Source organism: Aythya fuligula, chromosome 14 (assembly GCF_009819795.1).
Source record: "Aythya fuligula isolate bAytFul2 chromosome 14, bAytFul2.pri, whole genome shotgun sequence".
NCBI lineage: Eukaryota > Metazoa > Chordata > Aves > Anseriformes > Anatidae > Aythya > Aythya fuligula.
In genome coordinates this window covers 18,612,990-18,630,600 of record NC_045572.1, presented here as the reverse complement: position 1 = coordinate 18,630,600, position 17,611 = coordinate 18,612,990, and the positions used below count along the sequence as shown (strand labels likewise).

General features: G+C 60.3%; 1 protein-coding gene across 2 annotated transcripts in view; it reads right to left on the bottom strand.

Moving 5' to 3' along the window:
* Positions 1–6,285, bottom strand: part of ARHGAP26 (Rho GTPase activating protein 26) — a 119,481-nt gene extending 113,196 nt beyond the window's left edge. For both annotated transcript variants that reach the window (XM_032197243.1, XM_032197244.1), the window contains exon 1: positions 6,039–6,285. In XM_032197243.1, the coding sequence (XP_032053134.1) occupies positions 6,039–6,192 (154 nt within the window). In that variant the 5' untranslated portion in view covers positions 6,193–6,285. The remainder of the gene's footprint in view (positions 1–6,038) is intronic.
* Between the last annotated feature and the right edge of the window lie 11,326 nt (positions 6,286–17,611).

Below are 17,611 nucleotides of genomic sequence, written 5' to 3'. Positions count from 1 at the left end.
TGACCGCGTGCAGGCGAGGCTGCAGCTCCCGTCCCTGGAAAAAAAAAAAACTTTGTGTTTTCCAACAGTTTTATGAGCTATTTATTGCCTGCCTGTAGATAAACAGTCTGTATCTTTTGAAAATAGCTTCTTCTGCACTGCAGCCCGGAACAAAGGCAGCGCTTTTGTCTCTGGGAGAAGCGCGGAGCCGGGCCGGGGGGGGAGGCGCGGGGCAGCACGCACCGAGCCCCCGGCTGGAAGGGGCACGGGGACACGCGGCACGGCCTCTCCAGCCTTAACCAAAGGTAATCAAAAAGGAAAAAAAAACAGCACCAGGAGCCGAAAACAAGCAAAGCGACCGCACCACGGAGCTGGTGCACGAGCTGGCTGAACCCCAGCCACCGCCAGCCCGCGCCGAGCGCCGCGTGCCCAAGCGGAGGAAGCGACATCTGCGGCCCCTTCCTCAGCGCTCCCGCGCCGCCGGCCCCGGCCCATGTGCGGCGCAGCCTCGCACGCAGGGACCATCTGGCTCGGAGGCTCGTGTGCTGCGCGTGAACCCAGCCAGAGACGAGCCTGGCACTAACAGATGTCCCCTTCCCGCGCCGCACCGCGCTCAGCGCCCCGCGGCGCGTCCCAGCGGGCACGCAGCCCGGCCAGCACTGCCACCCGCAGCCCCGGTGACCGCCTTGGGGAAATCGGGATGGGATCAGCAGCTCTGCTCCCCCACACACCCCAAAACCATCCAGGCTCCGAAGAGCCCGGGTGGTGCCCCAGGTGCACGCACCCACAGCCCACAGCGGGTACAGGGCCGCCAGGACGGAGCAATGAAGACAAAGAGGTGGGAGAGCGCTCCCGGCACGGGGGGAGCGTGCCAGGAGAAGGGAGACAAACAGCCCTGCTCTGCTGGAGCGGCCGCGCCGTGACAGCTCGCTCACACGCGCGGAGGAGAGGGGAGATGATTCACGCGGAGCAGCAGTGAAGCGAACAAGCTGTGCGGATCTGAGTACAAGCTCCCCCTCGCTTTCTCTCCACTCCCCACCCACACCGGGTCACGCTAAATCTATTTATCACGCCGCGTATGAAGCTGGCTCGTTTGGCTGTGCTTAAAATTGACACGTCAGAAAAAAAAAAAAAGAAAGAAAGCGGCGATGAATACCTGGCACAGCAACATCCTCCTGCTGGGTGAGCTGCTGCAAGGTGCCAAAAGGAAGCTGAAGGGCTGCCCAAAATGCTCCGAAGCAGAAGAACCCCAGCTCGGGCTCTGTGGCATCACCTTTGCCGCACCTCGCGCAGGCCAGCTGCTTCGGGAGCCCCTCGCTGCCTCCTCTGCTCGGGCACAGCAGGGCTGGTGGAGGGATGTGAGCCCGGACAGGGCAGCCCGTGCACCCAAAAAGGCTGGGGCTGGCAGGGGGGCAGCACAGAGCCCAGACCTGGGGCTGGGGAAGGGTCAGGCACCACTCCTCTCATTGTGGGGAAAAGCCCATGAGGCAGGAGCCGAGGGGCACGCGGTCACCTCTCTGCTCTCACAGGGGAACCCCAGGGGACCTCCACCAGCCCGGATGGGACCCACGCTGGGTGCCCAGCTGCCACTGCTCCATCCACCGGGACGGAGGGATGAGCCCCGACGGGGTGCGGGGTTTCTCCAGTCGAGCAGCAGGTGCTGGCACTGCGCTCCAGCCTTATCTCGCTCGTGCCGGGGCGCTGCCGCTGCACTGCAGGGAGGAGCCGCAGCTCCCACCCAGCCCGGAGCAGCTGGGGCAGGGGGAAGCACAGCCCGCAGAGCTGCCCGAGCACCGCCAAGGAAACAGCATTTCCTTGTGCACGTCTTCAATGCCATCATCAGTTGATGCCCCCAAACCACAACGCCCCTCCTGCTGCCCCCAGCGTGCCGGTAACGCCGCGCTCACACCGCTCGGCACCGCGGGGCTGCTGCTCCCCCTGGCACAGCCACAGCCCTGCCGAAACTGCCGTGCAGCCAAATGCACTGAGAGCACAGCCAGCAGGTGCCTGGTGCTGCAGGAACACCAGGCAGCCCGCCCAGAGCCCCTCCAGGAGAGGTCCCCTCTGCGCCCACCTTCAGCTTTGGATTTTCCTCCTCAGAGCACCAGCTTCCTTGCTATGCTGGCTCTGGCAGCGCAGTCAAGATCGTTTCAAAGCAGCTCCTTACCCCCCTGCCACCACCCAAGGGCTGGTTTTAACCTCTCCTGTTGAACCCTTGTTTGCAGGGCACCTCGCCGTGCCACTGCCACGCGTGGGGACAGCCACTTGTCCCGACAGCATCACCGCAGCGCGGCGCCGGGATGCGCGCCTCGGGTCAGAGCTCTACATGAGCAAGAGCTCTGGTAATGAGCTGCCTCCCTGCAGGATTTAAGAGGCATCGTCACAAATGCAAACTCTCCTGCTTGTCCAAGCCCTTCTGCTCTGCAGCTTCCTCCTCTGGCATGGATGTGGGGCCAGGTCTGGCCACCCCCGGCGCAGTGATGTGCCTCGGACGATGCGCAGCACCCTGCCGCGAGTGGAAGCATCACGTTCCTGCTGCTCACCTCCACTGGGGAGGCAGAGGAGGGGCCTTTAGGTTGTGCTGGAAATCAAGCAGAGCGTTATTATTGTTTGTGCTGCACCTCATTTGAATAAAATCCCAGCCAGGCCCTTAAACGCGTGGCTCCACAGGCCGTGCAGGTCATGCAAAGGAGGCAGGAGCGCTGCGGCCCCGGTGCCGCCAGCAGGGCAGCTCCCCCAGCACACACCAAACCTTCCCCGCAGCCTGCAGGAAGGACGGGCAGGTGGAAAATCCCTCCTGACACGGCGGAGCCCCGAGGCTGGGGCTGGCTGCAAAACTGCACCTTGGCTGGACAAATGAAGCAGAAAAATCAGAGCCACTCAGCTCAGAAGAAAAAACAAAGCGCCGCGTTTTGCCGCTCGGCTCGGTGCCGTGCCGGGCTGGCAGGGGCAGGGCAGGGAGCTGGGGGGGGGAAGCCTCGCAGTGCCCCACGCCTGGTCCTTCCCACAGGCTGCACAGGGACGGGGACACGGTGGGGGAAGCAGAGGAGGCAGCAGAGCAGAAAACCCAGGTTTTAAGCCCTGAACCGTGCCCAGTTCCCTGCTGGCCGGGGGCAGGGCTGTGACGCAGCGAGGTGGGGGTAACGTCCACCTCCCAGCTTCTGCAGATGGGGTAACTGGGACGGCCACCGGGCTCCTGGAGCATGGAGGTGTCCCAAAGAGCAGCACATCACCACAGAACCAGAGACAGCCGCTGCTGGAAACCCAGCGAGCAGGAACCTGCAGCAGCGCCCCAGGGAGATGCAGGGGAAGCGGCCAGACTTCGAAGCACGAGATCCCCTCACCTGCTGCAATTCGGCTGGAACAGGAGTCGAGTGCCCGACAGAGCTCGGGCACCAGGGCAGGACAGTCAGCAGGCAGGGTAGAAGCAGCAGCTCCTGCCGAAATCACTGCTCGGTGCCTTTCCAGGCATTTCCTTATTTCCAGAATGAGCCTTGTTTATACCAGAAGGGAATTAATCGCTCAGGTTAAACAATGGAAAAAAAAGTTTCACTTTTGCTTCCAGCCAAGCTTCACCCTGGGGCACCAGCTCCCGTCCCCGCACGGCAGCCCCCTGCGGAGGAGCAGCACGAGGAGCACACAGCTGGGGAGGGCTGGATTTTGGAGGAGGTGCTGAGAAACGGCACCAAACCCGCACGGCACCGACCCCGGCACGCACGGCCCGAAGCTCTGCGTGCCGAGGAGGAGGAACACAGGCACCCGTACCCCCCGCGATGGCAAGGCCCCAGCTCCGTGCTGCCAGGAGGAAGCCCCGAGGCTGGGCAGGGACCAGTTTGGTGGCTCCAAATTCATGCTTGGGGGCTGGTGGGATGGAGCAGAGCAGCCACACAGCACCCAGGCGGCTCAGCACGGGGCTGCCATCCCCGGCACGGCCCCGTCCCCAACCCACACACGGTGCCTGAGGAGGGGACGAGCCCGTGGCACCTCTGGGTCTCCTGGGTGCCGTGCAGGGAGCCCGAAATGCACCCAACAGGGCCAGAAACCCAGGGTCAGGCACAGGGATGGCCCCGGCCACGGCCCAGGCTGCCACCAGCCCCTTCCCAAGCCCCTCGGCACAAACAGCACCCACGTGGGGCCGAGCTCACCAAGGGACAAGGGGGTGAAGCTGGCACCATGGGCACGGCCCCTGCACACCTGTAGGGGCACAAAGGGGTGAAAACCATCCCCGGTAGTGTTGGTCACCACAACTCCTGTGCCAGAGACCACGTCCCCCGGCCTGCAGGCTGCCAGGCCGTTATCTGTGCCTCACTTCAGGTCTCCACATTTGCAAAACTTTGTGAATAATTTATGTGTGGCATACAGGGAGAAAGAGGGACGCGTTCCACTGGAAACCAGGTCGCTGTCGCTGCCAGCGAGCAGGAAAGGCAGACAATGGGAACAGGGACAGCCGCTGGCTGGGGAACGCAGCGCGACAGCCCCACAGCCGCTCACGCTCCGGAGGTGCCCCAGACATCACAGGATATTCACCAGGACCAGCCCACCGCCACACGAGGTTTGTCCCCAACCTCCTGGATCCCTTTTTTTAAATGAAGTTCGGAGACGCTACGAGGCGGTGTCACCCCGTCCTGCACCCCCACGGCGGGCGGAACCAGGGTGACTGCACAGCAGCTCTCCACGAAATCCACGCGGGGACCCCCCGACACGCAGCACGGTGCCGGTGGGGCCGTGCCGGGTGCCGGGGACGGAGCCCCCTCCTCACCACGCACCCACGGCACCGACCCTGCCCCGCCGCCCCTCCCCGCCGCAGTCACGCTTCCCTCGCGCCCAGCGCCTGTCTCGAGACAAAGAGGATGTGAAACGCTCACGAAAGCACAAGAGGAAGGAAAATGCAAGAGGACACTGCCAAGACCTCAAGAAGTTTCGGTTTCAGGCTGACGCCCTGTGCTGGGAGCCCAGCCACCAGCCGAGCCCCTCACCCCAGGAGGGGAGCACGGTGGTTTCGGGGCTTTGGGGACCCCGAGCCCTGCACGCCCTCGGTGCTGACACCCACAGAAGGAGCCCAGGATGCTGCCCACAGCCAGGCTGAGGAGCACGAGCTGCTTGGAGGCACCAACCAAGGGCTCGGGAGCAGCAGCACCCATCTGCCACCAGCACCAGCTGGAGCTCCCGGCGAGCTGCAGCACCACGAGAGCCCTGCAGGGAGAGAGATGCTGAGCCGGGGGGGCTGCCAGCCCTCACCCCCAGCAGTGACAGCCCCACAGCCCCACTCGGCTTCACACCTCCGTGCCTCTGCGGGAGGAAGCGGTGACCGGGGCTGGTGCAGCACGTGGCTGGTGGCCGCACGGGTAACCCACAGGGCAAGAGCCTGCCCAGGGCTCCAGCACAAAGCCGTGGGCAGCGCTGCCGGCCCGTGGCAGCACGGCTGGATGAGGTGCTCCAAAACCAGAGCCAGGTTTGGGGTTGATGCTGCCGTGCCATGCAGCACGGGTGCCGTCACCGGCTCCTTGACAGCCTGGCAGCCCCTCGCAGGGGCTGGCATTTAACGCCAGGACGGATTGAAGGCGGAGATGCGTTCACGGAACCGCTCGGGTTGGGAAATAACTGGAAGATCACCGACAGAGCCCAGCACCGCACCCGCAGGGCTGCAGCACGGCCCCGCACGGCGCCGGCTCCCCGCTGCAGGCAGCGAGCGCGGGGGAACCGGGAGCGGGGGCGGCAGCGCTGGGGGCACCTGCAGCTCCTGGGGGGACCCCACCAAGCCCCCAGCAGGGCCGGGCACGGCGGCAGCCCCCGGGACAAGGGCCGGGCAGCGTGCTGCTCTGCAATGCTCCTTGGAAAACGGAGCAGACCCCACAGCCAGCCCCAGCCCCCAGCCCCGCACACCCCGAGCTCGCCCCAAACGCGGCGGGGGCGCAGCGCGGGGTCCCCCGGGGAGCACCCCCCGGGCCCTCCCCGCCGAGCTCCCAGCCCCGGGGGGTGTGTGGGGGTCTGGGGGGGTTTGGGGGGGGTTTGGGGGGGTTTGGGGGGATTTGGGGGGCCCGCCCCCGGCCCGCACTCACTCTTGAGGGCGGCGACGAGCGACTTGGCGTCCTTGATGAGCTCCTTGATGAACTTGTTGGTCTTCTCCAGCTCGGCCTCGTGCGAGCGGAGCCGCTCCCGGAACTGCGGGCTGTCCAGGCAGCACTCGCTGAACTCCAGCGCCGGCAGCCCCATGGCGCCGCAGCGCGAGCCGGCGGGGATGGACCGATTCCAACAAAAAAAATACTGCTAATAATGACCAAAACCGCCCGAATTACCCCCAAATCTAACAGCGGCTGCAACGGGGCTTCCCCGCACGCCTGCTCCCTCCGGGGCCGGGCGGGGCCGGGCTGAGGCCGGGGGTGGCGGTGGCGGTGGCGGTGCCGGAGGGGTCCCGGAGGGGTCCCGGAGCCGCTCGGTGGCCGCCGCCCGGGCAGGGTCGGGGCTCGCGGCTCCCGGCGCCGCCTCCCCCCCGCCGCCGCCGCCGGCCCGCGCCGCGCCGCGCCCCCGCCCGGCCCCGCCCCCCGCGCCGCGCCCGGAGCCAATCGGCGGCCGCGCGGCGGGGCCACGCCTCCTGCGCCCGCGGAGCCAATGAGGGGCGGGGCGGGGCGCCGAGGCTCCACCCACCGAGCGCGGGCTCCGCCCCCCGGCGCGCCAGCACGAGGGTGGGCGCGAGGCGGGGCGGTAATTGGGGGGGGGGGGGGGATTGTAATTAGCTGGGGGCTGTGCCTCGGTAATTAGCTAATGCAGCCCCGGGGAAGCGCGGGGTGCGAGCCCTGGGAGCACCCTCCCTGACCCCAGCAGCACACGCCTTGGGCTGCTCCTTCTGCAAGCGCCCTCCCACACCACCCATAATTGGCTTTTTTATCATTATTTAATTATCTTCTTCTATTTTTCACAGAACGAGCTCGTTCCAGCACCCGCCACTGATACTTGAGGACAGTAACTGGGTTTGTAGGGCGCTGCCCTAAGGGATTGCAGTACCTGGATTTCTCCCACCCCCCCCTGCAGGAGCAGCAGGCTCCGGCTGCTCACATGCCCGAAATCCCTCACACTGCAGCAGAGGCAGCGATCAGCGCACCAGACCAGCGCCGCGTCTCCCCTTTTCCTGCTTACACAGCACCCGGCTGGCTCCCAGCATTGTGCCTGAGCCGCTGTGCAGCGGGGGGGGGGGGGGGGGGGGGGAGCAGCGACAGTGGTAACCCAGCCAAATCCTGCTACGACTGCATCCAAGCTGTAAGAGAACACCACCAAAGAGGAAAAAAACAACAAACTTCCACGTCCTCCTCCCTGTGGCTCAGGGCTTGCATCCCTCGCTGTGGTTGCCTGCTTCTGTTTGTGTTTTGTTGTTTTTTTAAGCAACCTGGTTGTCCTACACTCAGGTGGGCTGCTCAGATGGGCACTGCACAGGGGCCCAGCAGTGCTGCAGCCCCCAGTGTAGCACTGGGCAGCCCCCAGTGTAGGACTGGGCAGCCCCCAGCCACCTTCTCTGTGCCTGCAAACCTGAGCAGAGCCGCGGTGCTCTGGCTGCCCGCTGGCACGTTCTCCTGCTCACTCATCCCAGAGCTAACTCGCCTGGGGAGCGCTGTCAGCAGAAAGCTAATCCAGCGTTAAAAACAAAAAAATAAAAAAGGAATAAAAAGGTTTTCTACCTAGCTTGGCTCACTCTGGGATCAAATAACAGCCCTGCCAAGGCCAAGCAGGAGGAAAGGAGACTGTGACAGCATCAGCCCCACTACTGTGCATCCCTGCACCCACACGGGCTGGGGCGGGCAGGCAGGTCAGGCAGCTCAGTCGGGCAGGTTCCCATTTCTACCACATCAGGAGCTTCCAGGCGGATCAGCTCCCTGACTGCATCCCCCTGCCACCCTCCTTCTGCCCGTTCCCCATGGCAGCATCCCATGGAAGCACAAACCGGTGTCATGGGGGGCTGGGGAAGGTGGGAAACCACCACTGATGGGACTCCCAGCACCCAGGCTTGGGCACACCAAAACCTTTCTTTAAGCCCCCGGAGATGACAGCAGGCACTTTGGCCGTCAGAGCCCAGGAGCTGCACGAGAGGCTGCTTGGAACTGCCCCCAGGCAGCAATGTTCAAGGTCTATTTATTGCACGACTTTATTACACACATCTTTCTTGCTCTCAAGGATTTTTTTTATTGAACCAAGCACAGATGAAGCATTGTATCTGGAACTTTTCGCCCCCCCCCCATATAATACATTGAACCATCACAAGGAATTGCACAAATTCCCCGTTGTAAACCAAAGGGCACGTACTGACCTGTTGTACCGCCAGCCTGCCAGGTCGGGCCCTGGAGCCTGGCGGAGCCCTGAGCACAGCTGTGGGGCAGGCCCCAAGGGCTGCCCCTGCTCTGAGGAGGCGATGTTGTCCCAGTGGGTGTGCATTTACCTGGCAGAGCTCTGCATGTGGCTGCAGCAGCCAGCCAGAGCCCCTGCAGCACGGTAACCACGCTCCCTTCACTGAGCACGTGTCTGTTTTACATGCAGCCAGCAGGATTTCTGCACGGCTCACAGGGGAACCGCACCTTGCCTTCCCCAGGCACAACCCCAGCAGTTGCACCTGCATCTGTCCACCATCGAGAGACTTTCTCGTCAATTCCTCTTGTCCTTTTTCCAGCCCACCTCTCCCTGCAGCCTCTCCTCCCGGCCTTTGGGCACGTTTCCAGGGGCCAGGAGCATAAAGGGGCCTCAGCATAGCGGTCAGATCTCCTGGAGACAAAAATCCAGCAGGGGCGGGCACCCCGGTCCCATCTATAAAACCTTAGGCTCGCTGCTTGCCCTTGTTAGCCTCCAGTACATTAAATAAATCTTTTTTATTATCTGTCTTTTGAAAAACTGGCCATTAGCTACTCATGCTACCAAGTCTTCCTGGCTCTCATGCACACCACAGATCCGGCATTTGTTGTTGGAAGGTGGTTTATTTGAAGGGCCAAGCCCCACTCTGCTGCATTCAGAGGCACCTGGGAGCGCTGAGAAAAGAGCAGGAATCTCACACACATGAAACCCAGCCCGCACCACCACATCTGAGGGAGCTGTGGTGATAACACAAGCCAGCACCCCGCTCATCTTCCTGGCAGATGTCGGATCGAGCAGAGCCCCGCTCCTGGCCTGGCAGCCACAGCACCCACTGTTGGAAGGCCTTGGGGTGCTCCCAGCCCCTCAGGGCTCATTCCCCTCAACTCCGTGTTAAAGATGAAGGAAACCCATCAGTGCTCTGGCTCAGACACTGGAAGGCCCTAAGTGTCCCTGTCCCCAGCTGTAACCAGGACAGCCCCACGCAGGAATGGCAGCGGCTTGCTGCAGGCCGCAGGCCCTGGGGAGCGGAGATCTCCCGTCCTGGTGTGGGGTTCGGGGAAGGCTCGTCCATTTCCTACAGGTGCTGCTGGTACATATACACCTGCAGCATTTTGGGTTGCTTTTTGTATTTTATTCTTTTTCTTTAAAAATGTTGAGCTTCAAGCCCAGGTATCTGCATGAATTCATGTCATTAAGAGGCTCCTTTCACAGTTGCTGCTCAACTCACTGACCTGTAACCAAGACAGCCACCTTGTAGAGCGGTTTCTAGTGCTAAGAAGCAGGGTTAGAACAGTCCTGCTTGAAGTGAGATTCACCTGCACAGTCACATCGAGGAATCCCAACAAAAGAAAACAGCATCAGCTGTAAACATTCCCTGAATTCCCCAGCAGCTTCTGCTACAGGAACATAAAGGACTGTCAGGTGCACTCGGGGCAGCAACGAGGCATCAACCAGGCTGCCCAAGCTACAGCAAAACAAAGGCCAAATCAGAAACAAGTTCTCAATTAAATGGAAAAGTGCAATTAGTCATGCCCCTGCAAATTACTGCAGCACAGGAAGCTGGAATGGCAAAGCAATAAGCCGACTGAGGGCTATGAAATCTTCAAAGATGTTCATGGAAGAAGCATTTAAATAACAGGGTTAATTTTAGATATGACAAAGTTTCATTGTCAGGAAAGGCCAAACAGTCTGTCTATTCTTACTCTCGTTTTTTCAGGAAATAAGAAATCTCATCGAAGGACCAGCCAAGCAGCTGCCACTCACTTCCTCCCAAACAAAGCGTTAGCCTGCATCCATGCGGGCCTTGGGCTGGAAATGCTCCATGGGGAAACGCTCCCTGATGCTGCTGCAGTGGGCAGAGGCAGCGGGTGCAACACCAAGGAGCTGCCAGGAGCCTGATGTGTGCCTCAGGGGTGGGACAGCAGCGACACGCACCCCGCAATGACACCTACCTGTCCCATGTATGGTGCCTGCCGAGGGCTGAAGCTGATGTCCTTCCATCGCTGACCCACCACAAATCCAACCGAGAACCACCTGGTAGCTCTGAGGCTGCAGACGAGGATGGTGCTGGCAATCTGGGAGAAGCAGGGGGTGATTTCTGTAAGCAGCAGATGCCCACAGCTCCCTTCTGGGCCACAAGGGCTCAGCTCCACAGGAGGGCTTTGCAACCACACCACACAGCAGCACAGAGCCAGCCACCGGAGCCTCCCTGCCCAAAGAGCAGCAAGCTTTCCCCAGGGTACACGCCGACAGGATTTACCCAGATCAGCTCTTGCAGCAAAGCCACAAGCCCTACACCAAACCTGGGCAGAAAGGCTTTCGGCACCACCTGCACCAAACACCTCCTTGCCCCATCCCAGGGCACACCACCACCTACCCCAGGCTGTGCAGGAGGTGCAGACAGGCCCCAGCACAGCAAGCAGAAAGGCCCCTGCATGTCCTGCTGCTGCAGGCAGGGTGCTCAGCACGCCCAGGGTGCTGCAAAGCCACCAGGGGCTGCTCCAGGCTGAGCAGCAGCACTTTAACCCCGCTCCCCACAGCCATCAGCTGCAGCTGCTCCCTCGCCCAGCTGGCTCCAGCAGCAGCACCCAGCAGGGTGGGACCCCCCTGGGGGGCACCTGCAAGCTCCAAGCCCCCTCCAGCTGGGCAAGCTGGCAAGGCACCGAGTCCTTCCCATGCCTTGTGGCTCAGCGTGCTGCCCGTCTCAGCCACGGTGCTGGCTCTACCTTCATGTGGCTCGCACGGAGCAGTGAGCAGACCCAGCCATAAAGGAGCTGGCTGCGAGCTGGGTGCGGTGCAGCTCGAGCCCCAGTCCAAGGGAAGCCGTGCGCCCGCTCTCTTTGCACGTACAAGGCCAGGCTGCAATAAAAGCACAGGCACACAGCGAGCAGCCAGCGCTAACCCTGCTGCTCCCCGGGGACACAGGGTGGGTGGGAGATGCCTTGCAGGCGCCTCCCGAGGTGCTTTCGAAGCCCCTCTGAGCCCCCGGCCGCTGAAGCAGAGCTGTGTTATCATAAGGCAGCTCCAAGGAGAGGAATGTTTTCCCCAAATTTGTACAACCACTGGAAAAAAGTTACAAACCACTGTGAAATTGATCTGAAGCCATGTTTCCAGGAATTAGAAACAGGGGTTCCCAAACCAAACTCCAGTTTCCTTTCTGGAGCGTTTCCAGAGATGTCTGCTGCGCATTAGCCCTGGTGCGACCTGTAAGATGGATGTGAGTGCTGGCTCTCTGAATGTAAATATTAATTTCCTCCCTGCTCTGCTCAGTTGTCTCAGACATCGGCGTTGCCTATTTCTCTGTCTCTGCTCCTGGAAATGGGACTAAGACTTTCCCTCGGCACACAGTCCTTTACACCCACTTTTGCCCTGGTACCAGTTCTCCACCCACTTGTCACTATTAGCCTTAGTGGAAATCATGTTAGTTCTCATAATTACAGCAAGGGCACTGCCTTTCCTGGATAAAAATATCTTCAAAAGCAGTTAGCAAATCTCCAAAATCCTGTGGAAATCCCCACTCAACATACTGGCTTTGCCCGGAAATCCAGACAAAGCGTTTGCTCCTGGGGCTGGGTGCTGGGGCCGCTGCTGCCTGGCCAGCAGCCTGCACGCCCTGCACCCTGCAGCACCCACGTCGCTGGTCGGTCACTCTGCAGGTCTGGGGGTAGCACTTGCCGACCCTCCCCTGCTAATTCAGGGCTTGAAATTCTGTTGCCCCTTGGTACAGCCCTGGGGAATGTCAGCCGAGCAGAAGCCGGTTTCTGGGCTCATGGTCAGGACCTGTGGTGCCCGGGGCAGTGGAGGGGGCGTCAAGGTGATGGCACAGCCCTGGGGATTGAAAGGAATCAAAAGAGGAAAAGTGAAACTGCAGGTGGGGTAGGGTACCAGAACAGAGAGGAAGAACCAGGAAACAGGTTTGCATTTTGTTTTCTAAAGTTAATGAGTTTAAGAAGGAGGAGCTGCCCTGCGGGGCAGCGTGCCAGCCCCGTGCTCCTCCAGCAGACAAGCAGCCATGCCAAAAGGCACCAAGCCTTTGAAATAAAAGATGTCTTGTCCTGCTCGAGGGAAGTGACTTCTTCTGTGCTGAGAGGATTTGAGGCGTTCAACTTTTCCTCTCACTCCCACGCCACCTGAGGAAGCCGAGGCTCCCCCACCTCTGCAGGGAGCTGGGCTGAGCACGCAATCCACCTGCAGCCCGAGGCAGCTCCATGCACGGCTGCACCTGACGGGCTGGGGTGCAGTAATAGTGAGTGCCAGGCTGGTCCAAACCGGTCTAGGGAAAGGGTACAAGTCATTAAAATGCTAATACCCGGCCCTGTGTGGTGCTGTACACCTCGGAGCTCTGCATGGAGCCAAGTCAGAACTGGCGGTGCCCCTGTGCAGGCGAGCAGGAGTCCAGGTACAGGCATGGAGGTGTCCAGGTGTGCAGTCCAGGTGTGCAGGCATGGCAGTGAGGGCCGGGCTCCCTGCGTGCCCCATGCTGCCACCTTCTGCCATGTCAGCACGTGAACGTGTCACCCAGGCAGAAAGCCTGCCCGTCCCCCCAGTCCCTGCAGAGCTTCCTTGTGCTTCTTGAGGAACAAGGTGAAATGAAGCTGCCTGAGGCATTCAGCTGTGGGAGCAGGAGGACAAAACTCTCCTCAATTATTTTCACAGGCCTATATTTTGCCCTCACCTCAATTATTTTCACAGGCCTGTATTTTGTCTGTTCAAGGTCACCGTGCTGGAGCGTCCTCGCGCCGCTCAGTGCATCTCAGCACATTCAGCCACCAGGGAACGGGCGCAGTAAGCAGATCCACCTCCTCGTGCTGGCCTTGCAGTCGGAAACCCCACCACTGCCCGGTGTTTGTTTTCACGGCAGTGTTTGCAGAGGACGTGCCCTTGGAGCCTGCAGATAAGATACCCGTGATTGGGAGCAATTGCATTCACTACGAAAGCCACAGAGCAGCTGGAGAGCTCTCCACGCGCTACCTGGCTACAGGCACGCCCACGGCGCCCTCCTCCCGTTCCCTGCCTGCTGCCGGCCGGGTGGCGCAGCCCTTCCCCACCAAGCTGCAACTCTGAAACCAACAACAATTCTTAATTAATAGGGCTGGCGCACGGGCCAGACCCGCGTTTCGTTCCTCTCCATTTTTGGTTTCATCGCTTTCCACTCCCAGCGGCAGGACGCAGGGGAGCGCGGGGTCTGCACGAGCAGGGCTGCCTGCCTGTTTGTGTTCCCTTGGCCTGGGTTTGGAATGGGCCCCTCTTAGAATAAAAATATGTTATTTACTGTGCAGTTAAATATTTGTTTCTTAGTGGGCTGGACTTCAGTGAGCTGTATGTTCTGCAATATTGCCCAAGTATGACTTACATTCTTTCCCCTTGCCTTTGTTTTTGTCTAATTAATTTTCTTGCTCATTATGGCTTTATTGGCCATACTGAGAGTTTTCAGTGACTTTATACAAGAAAAAAAACAAAACATATAAATCATTAAAAAGAGCAAAACCAAAGATTTTGTTAAATGATTTTGAAATTGAATTCATCTTTCGATAATTTGATCTGTAGGAAGTACAGCGCCAAATTGGATAAAGAACATTTCTTAATTACCCAAGAGCACTTCCTCATGCGAGTCCACTGGCCCAGTCTGGACATGCAATGATTTTATTTTTAAATACCACGACCAGGAGATACCGGCATGAGCCGTCACAGCCTTTGCCAGCAGATTATCTGGACCACCGACCCTTTCCCACCTCGCCTGTTTAGCTCTGGGGCGCGCAGTTAATTACAGGACGGTGGCAGGGCAGGGCTGGGTTTCCGAGGGCACCGCAGCGCCTTGGCGCACACCCCGCTTCCTCTGCAGCGCCAGAGCAGCCTCTGCAAGGCATTGTTCTGCGGGGACAGGAAAAGTCCCCCGGGTCAGCCACGTCTTCATCTGCAGACGGAGATACCGGCTGCCTTAGCACCTCGGGGAGAGGGCACGCCGGCACCGCGAAGCCTTGATGCGCAGGAGGGGCAGTTTGTGGGGTGTTTGGTGCGGTTGGTGTTCGGGTCAGCCCTGCTGCCTGAGCCCACACAGCCTGCAGTGAGCCCACACAGGCCCCCCATGTGCTGGGCTGGGCCGGGTCCCTGCGGGGCTGCAGCACCTGCTCGTGGGTTTTGCTTGGGAGGTTGCAGGGGGAAAACTGGACACGCTGGAAAACACTGTCCGTGCGTGCTTTACATCACATTACTCACGTCTGATCTGAGGTGACTGCAAAGTTTGATGTTCTCTGGACATCATTGCTTACAAATAGTGCAGAAAAATGAAACATTTGGGTATTTTGGTAACCACTTCTTCTGGAAGCTGGAGAGTTCCTCCTTCGCGTCGCATTTCCCGGTGCGGTGCCGGCAGCGTGACTTTCCCGCACGGATGGGATCCCCCGGCACCCTGAGCCCCCGCACCCACCGGGGCCCCGTGCCCGGCACTTGGGCAGCACAGAGAGACCCCGCAGGGAGCCGAGATGGGGGCAGGCAGCCTCCAGGCCATGCAGCAGAGACCGGGGCAGGTTTGCAGGAGGGCACTTAGTGCCCAAGACAAGGGCAAGCTGCGATTCTCTGGGTTAATTGCCAGGATGCCAGCGAAGAGGACAGACAGAGATTTCTTTGTGCCGGCTCCAAGTGCCTCTGTTCCAGGAGAACGGCCCATAACCGACCTTGCTTTGTGTGGCCAGCCCTGGCTGACACTATTTGCTCAAATGGCTGAGCTGACAAAGAGAACATAAGAAATTCTTGGAGATTTTGGGCAGTGAGGTATCCCCTGGAGCCGGCACTGAAGCCCCATTATTTTTTTTCTCCTGGGGTTCAGATCGGAAAACCCCACACCACAACGACCGGGGCAGCTGTCCGCAGTGAGCTGGGCGCTGCGGTGCCTGGGCTGACCTCCCTCTGCTCCCGCACACCCGGTGAGGAGGGAAGAGCTTTCCTAGGCAACAGGGCAAGAGGAGAAATTTGGACACATCTCCCAACACGTCTGGAGAGCCAGGCTCCTCCGCCCGGCCTCCTTCCACCCCATACATTTGTGGGACGCAGCGAGCCCTCTCCAAAGGCAGGAGGAGCCTGCAGCAGCCCTCTTCTGGCGGATGGCAGACGCTGCCAGGCTGGGGGAACAAACGGCGCGCCAGGAGCAGGCGGCTGGTCCAGGCTCTGGGCTCTGCCAGCACCCTGAGAGCTGCTGCTCCCTCAGAATGCCCCAGGGAGCCTCAGCGGGGCAGTGAACGGGGCCAGCGTCAGCCCATGGCACTGCCCATGGATGGCCCCAAGCTCTGACAGTGCCATGTGGAAGTGGGACTCGTCCGTGGTTCCACCAGCCACCACTGCCACTCACTGACACCACTAAGGCACAAAAAGCAGATTCCCAAGTGGGAAGAAATTTGCCTTGGCTCGGCTTCTGGCTATAAAAACGTTGGAAAACGCATAACAATCAGAGGAAAGTGATGATCATGGGTAGATAGCAGCTACAGGCCTTACCTTGGGTGGGTTTTTGAACAAAGGCAGCCATGGAAAGCTACAGAAGTAAGAACCCCTGTGCAACGCACCGCGTCCCTGCCTGGGGGTCACCGGGCAGCTCCCCAAGCCAGAGGTGTCCCAGGCAGCCAGACCCGGGTGACCCGAACACGGAGGTCAGTTTGGGGAGATTGGGAAAACTCCAGGGAATGAGAAAAAGCCATTAAGTCAGTGGGCAACGATGGCCTGGCAGCCTGGTGTTGGTCTCAGGAAAACAAAGCAGGAGCTGATGCTGGGCTTGGTGAGCCAGGAACCGAAGGGAGGAAACAACACCCAGCAGCAGGGGATGGGGAAAAATGGGTTCTGTCAGGCTAACCTGATCTATTTTTAGATAAAGCTGTAATTAAGTCAGTACTTGATAACAGCAGTACTTTCAGGGTAATAGGGCTTCTGTTATGTATCTGACTTGCACCAAATGCAACACGGCACATATTAAATGAATCAGAAGACGTCTGCTGCCCCCGAAACGCAATTACAGAGCAGAGCCCTCATTTGGTGAGTGCGTCCAGGGGGAGTCCTGCGGGATTCATCCTGGCTCTGAGCTAGGGCTGGGCGCGAGCGCACAGCGTTTGGTTAATATTTAAGGTCATCCGTCACGGAACAAAGGCCGGGAGCCATTCCTCAGCGGGCAGCGCTCCCTCCCGGGAAACCGGGGCTGGAGGACGCCTGCCCGCAGCCCCCGGCACAGCCCCGCGCCCCCGGCCCCGCGCCCCCGGCCCCGCGCCGCCTCCCGCGGCCGCTCGGCGCCCTCTGCCGGCCCCGGGGCTCCCCGCGGCTCCTCGCTGCTCCCCGGAGCTCTCCGAGGCTCCCCGGGGCTCCCCGCAGCCCCCCGCAGTCCCCCCGGGTTCCTCCGGGGCTCCCCGGCACACGGCCCCCGAACACCAGCCCTGGCTGCAGGCAGCGCGAAAGAGCAGCTGTTCCCCTCGCGGTGTTCATAAGGAAGGGTTTCCTGCCTCCCCGAAAGGGAACAGCACGTTTACTCAGTGCCAGGGAGGTATTCCTTATGTATATTTAAAAATAAAAAATAAAAAATGAAATTAAAAAAAATAATAATGTGCTATTTACAGATTGCAAAATAGCCCGAAGAGGGGTGGGTTTTCCAATTTTTGGACCTTAACTTGTCACTTACCTAGCACGTGTCTGAGATAACCAATTTTTTACAGAGTCCCACCTCTGACTGGAGGTTCACACCGTGGGCCCTGTCCCTCATCCTCTGCCTGTCCCTGGGGCCATGTGGTCGGTGCTGGCTGCCGAAACGGCTTCATCTGGAGCTGTGCTGCGGAGACATCCCATGACAAGGGAAATTCGGGTTTCCCTGAGCTTGTCCGGGTAAGGGTGCCCCTGTTTGCACTCACCCTCCGGGCTGCAAAGGGCCCATCCCCTCCTGTCCTGCTCCACGTTGGCTTTACAGTGCATGAAGCCCCCTTGGGGACCAGCCCCACTGCTTGCAGGATCCCCGGCACACAGGGGAGCCCCACAGCCCCTGCCTGCCCCCAGCCCTGTGCACCCTCCTCCAAGCACAGGTGGGATGCTCGCAGCTCACCCGAGGGGATGGCGAGCGGTTTGCAGGGCCCAGCACCAGCTTATGTCAAGGCTGCTGCAAGCTGCCAGCATTTGTTAATTGATTTATCTCCTGTCAGCTTCCTGGCAGGCTGCTTCTGTGGGGAAAACGAGAGGAAAATGGTCTGATGGTGCTGGGGAGACTCCAGCCCTGGCGCTGTGCCGCACCCCGGTGCGAGCCCTGGGGGGACGGGGCAGGGGGTGCCTGCGGGACGGG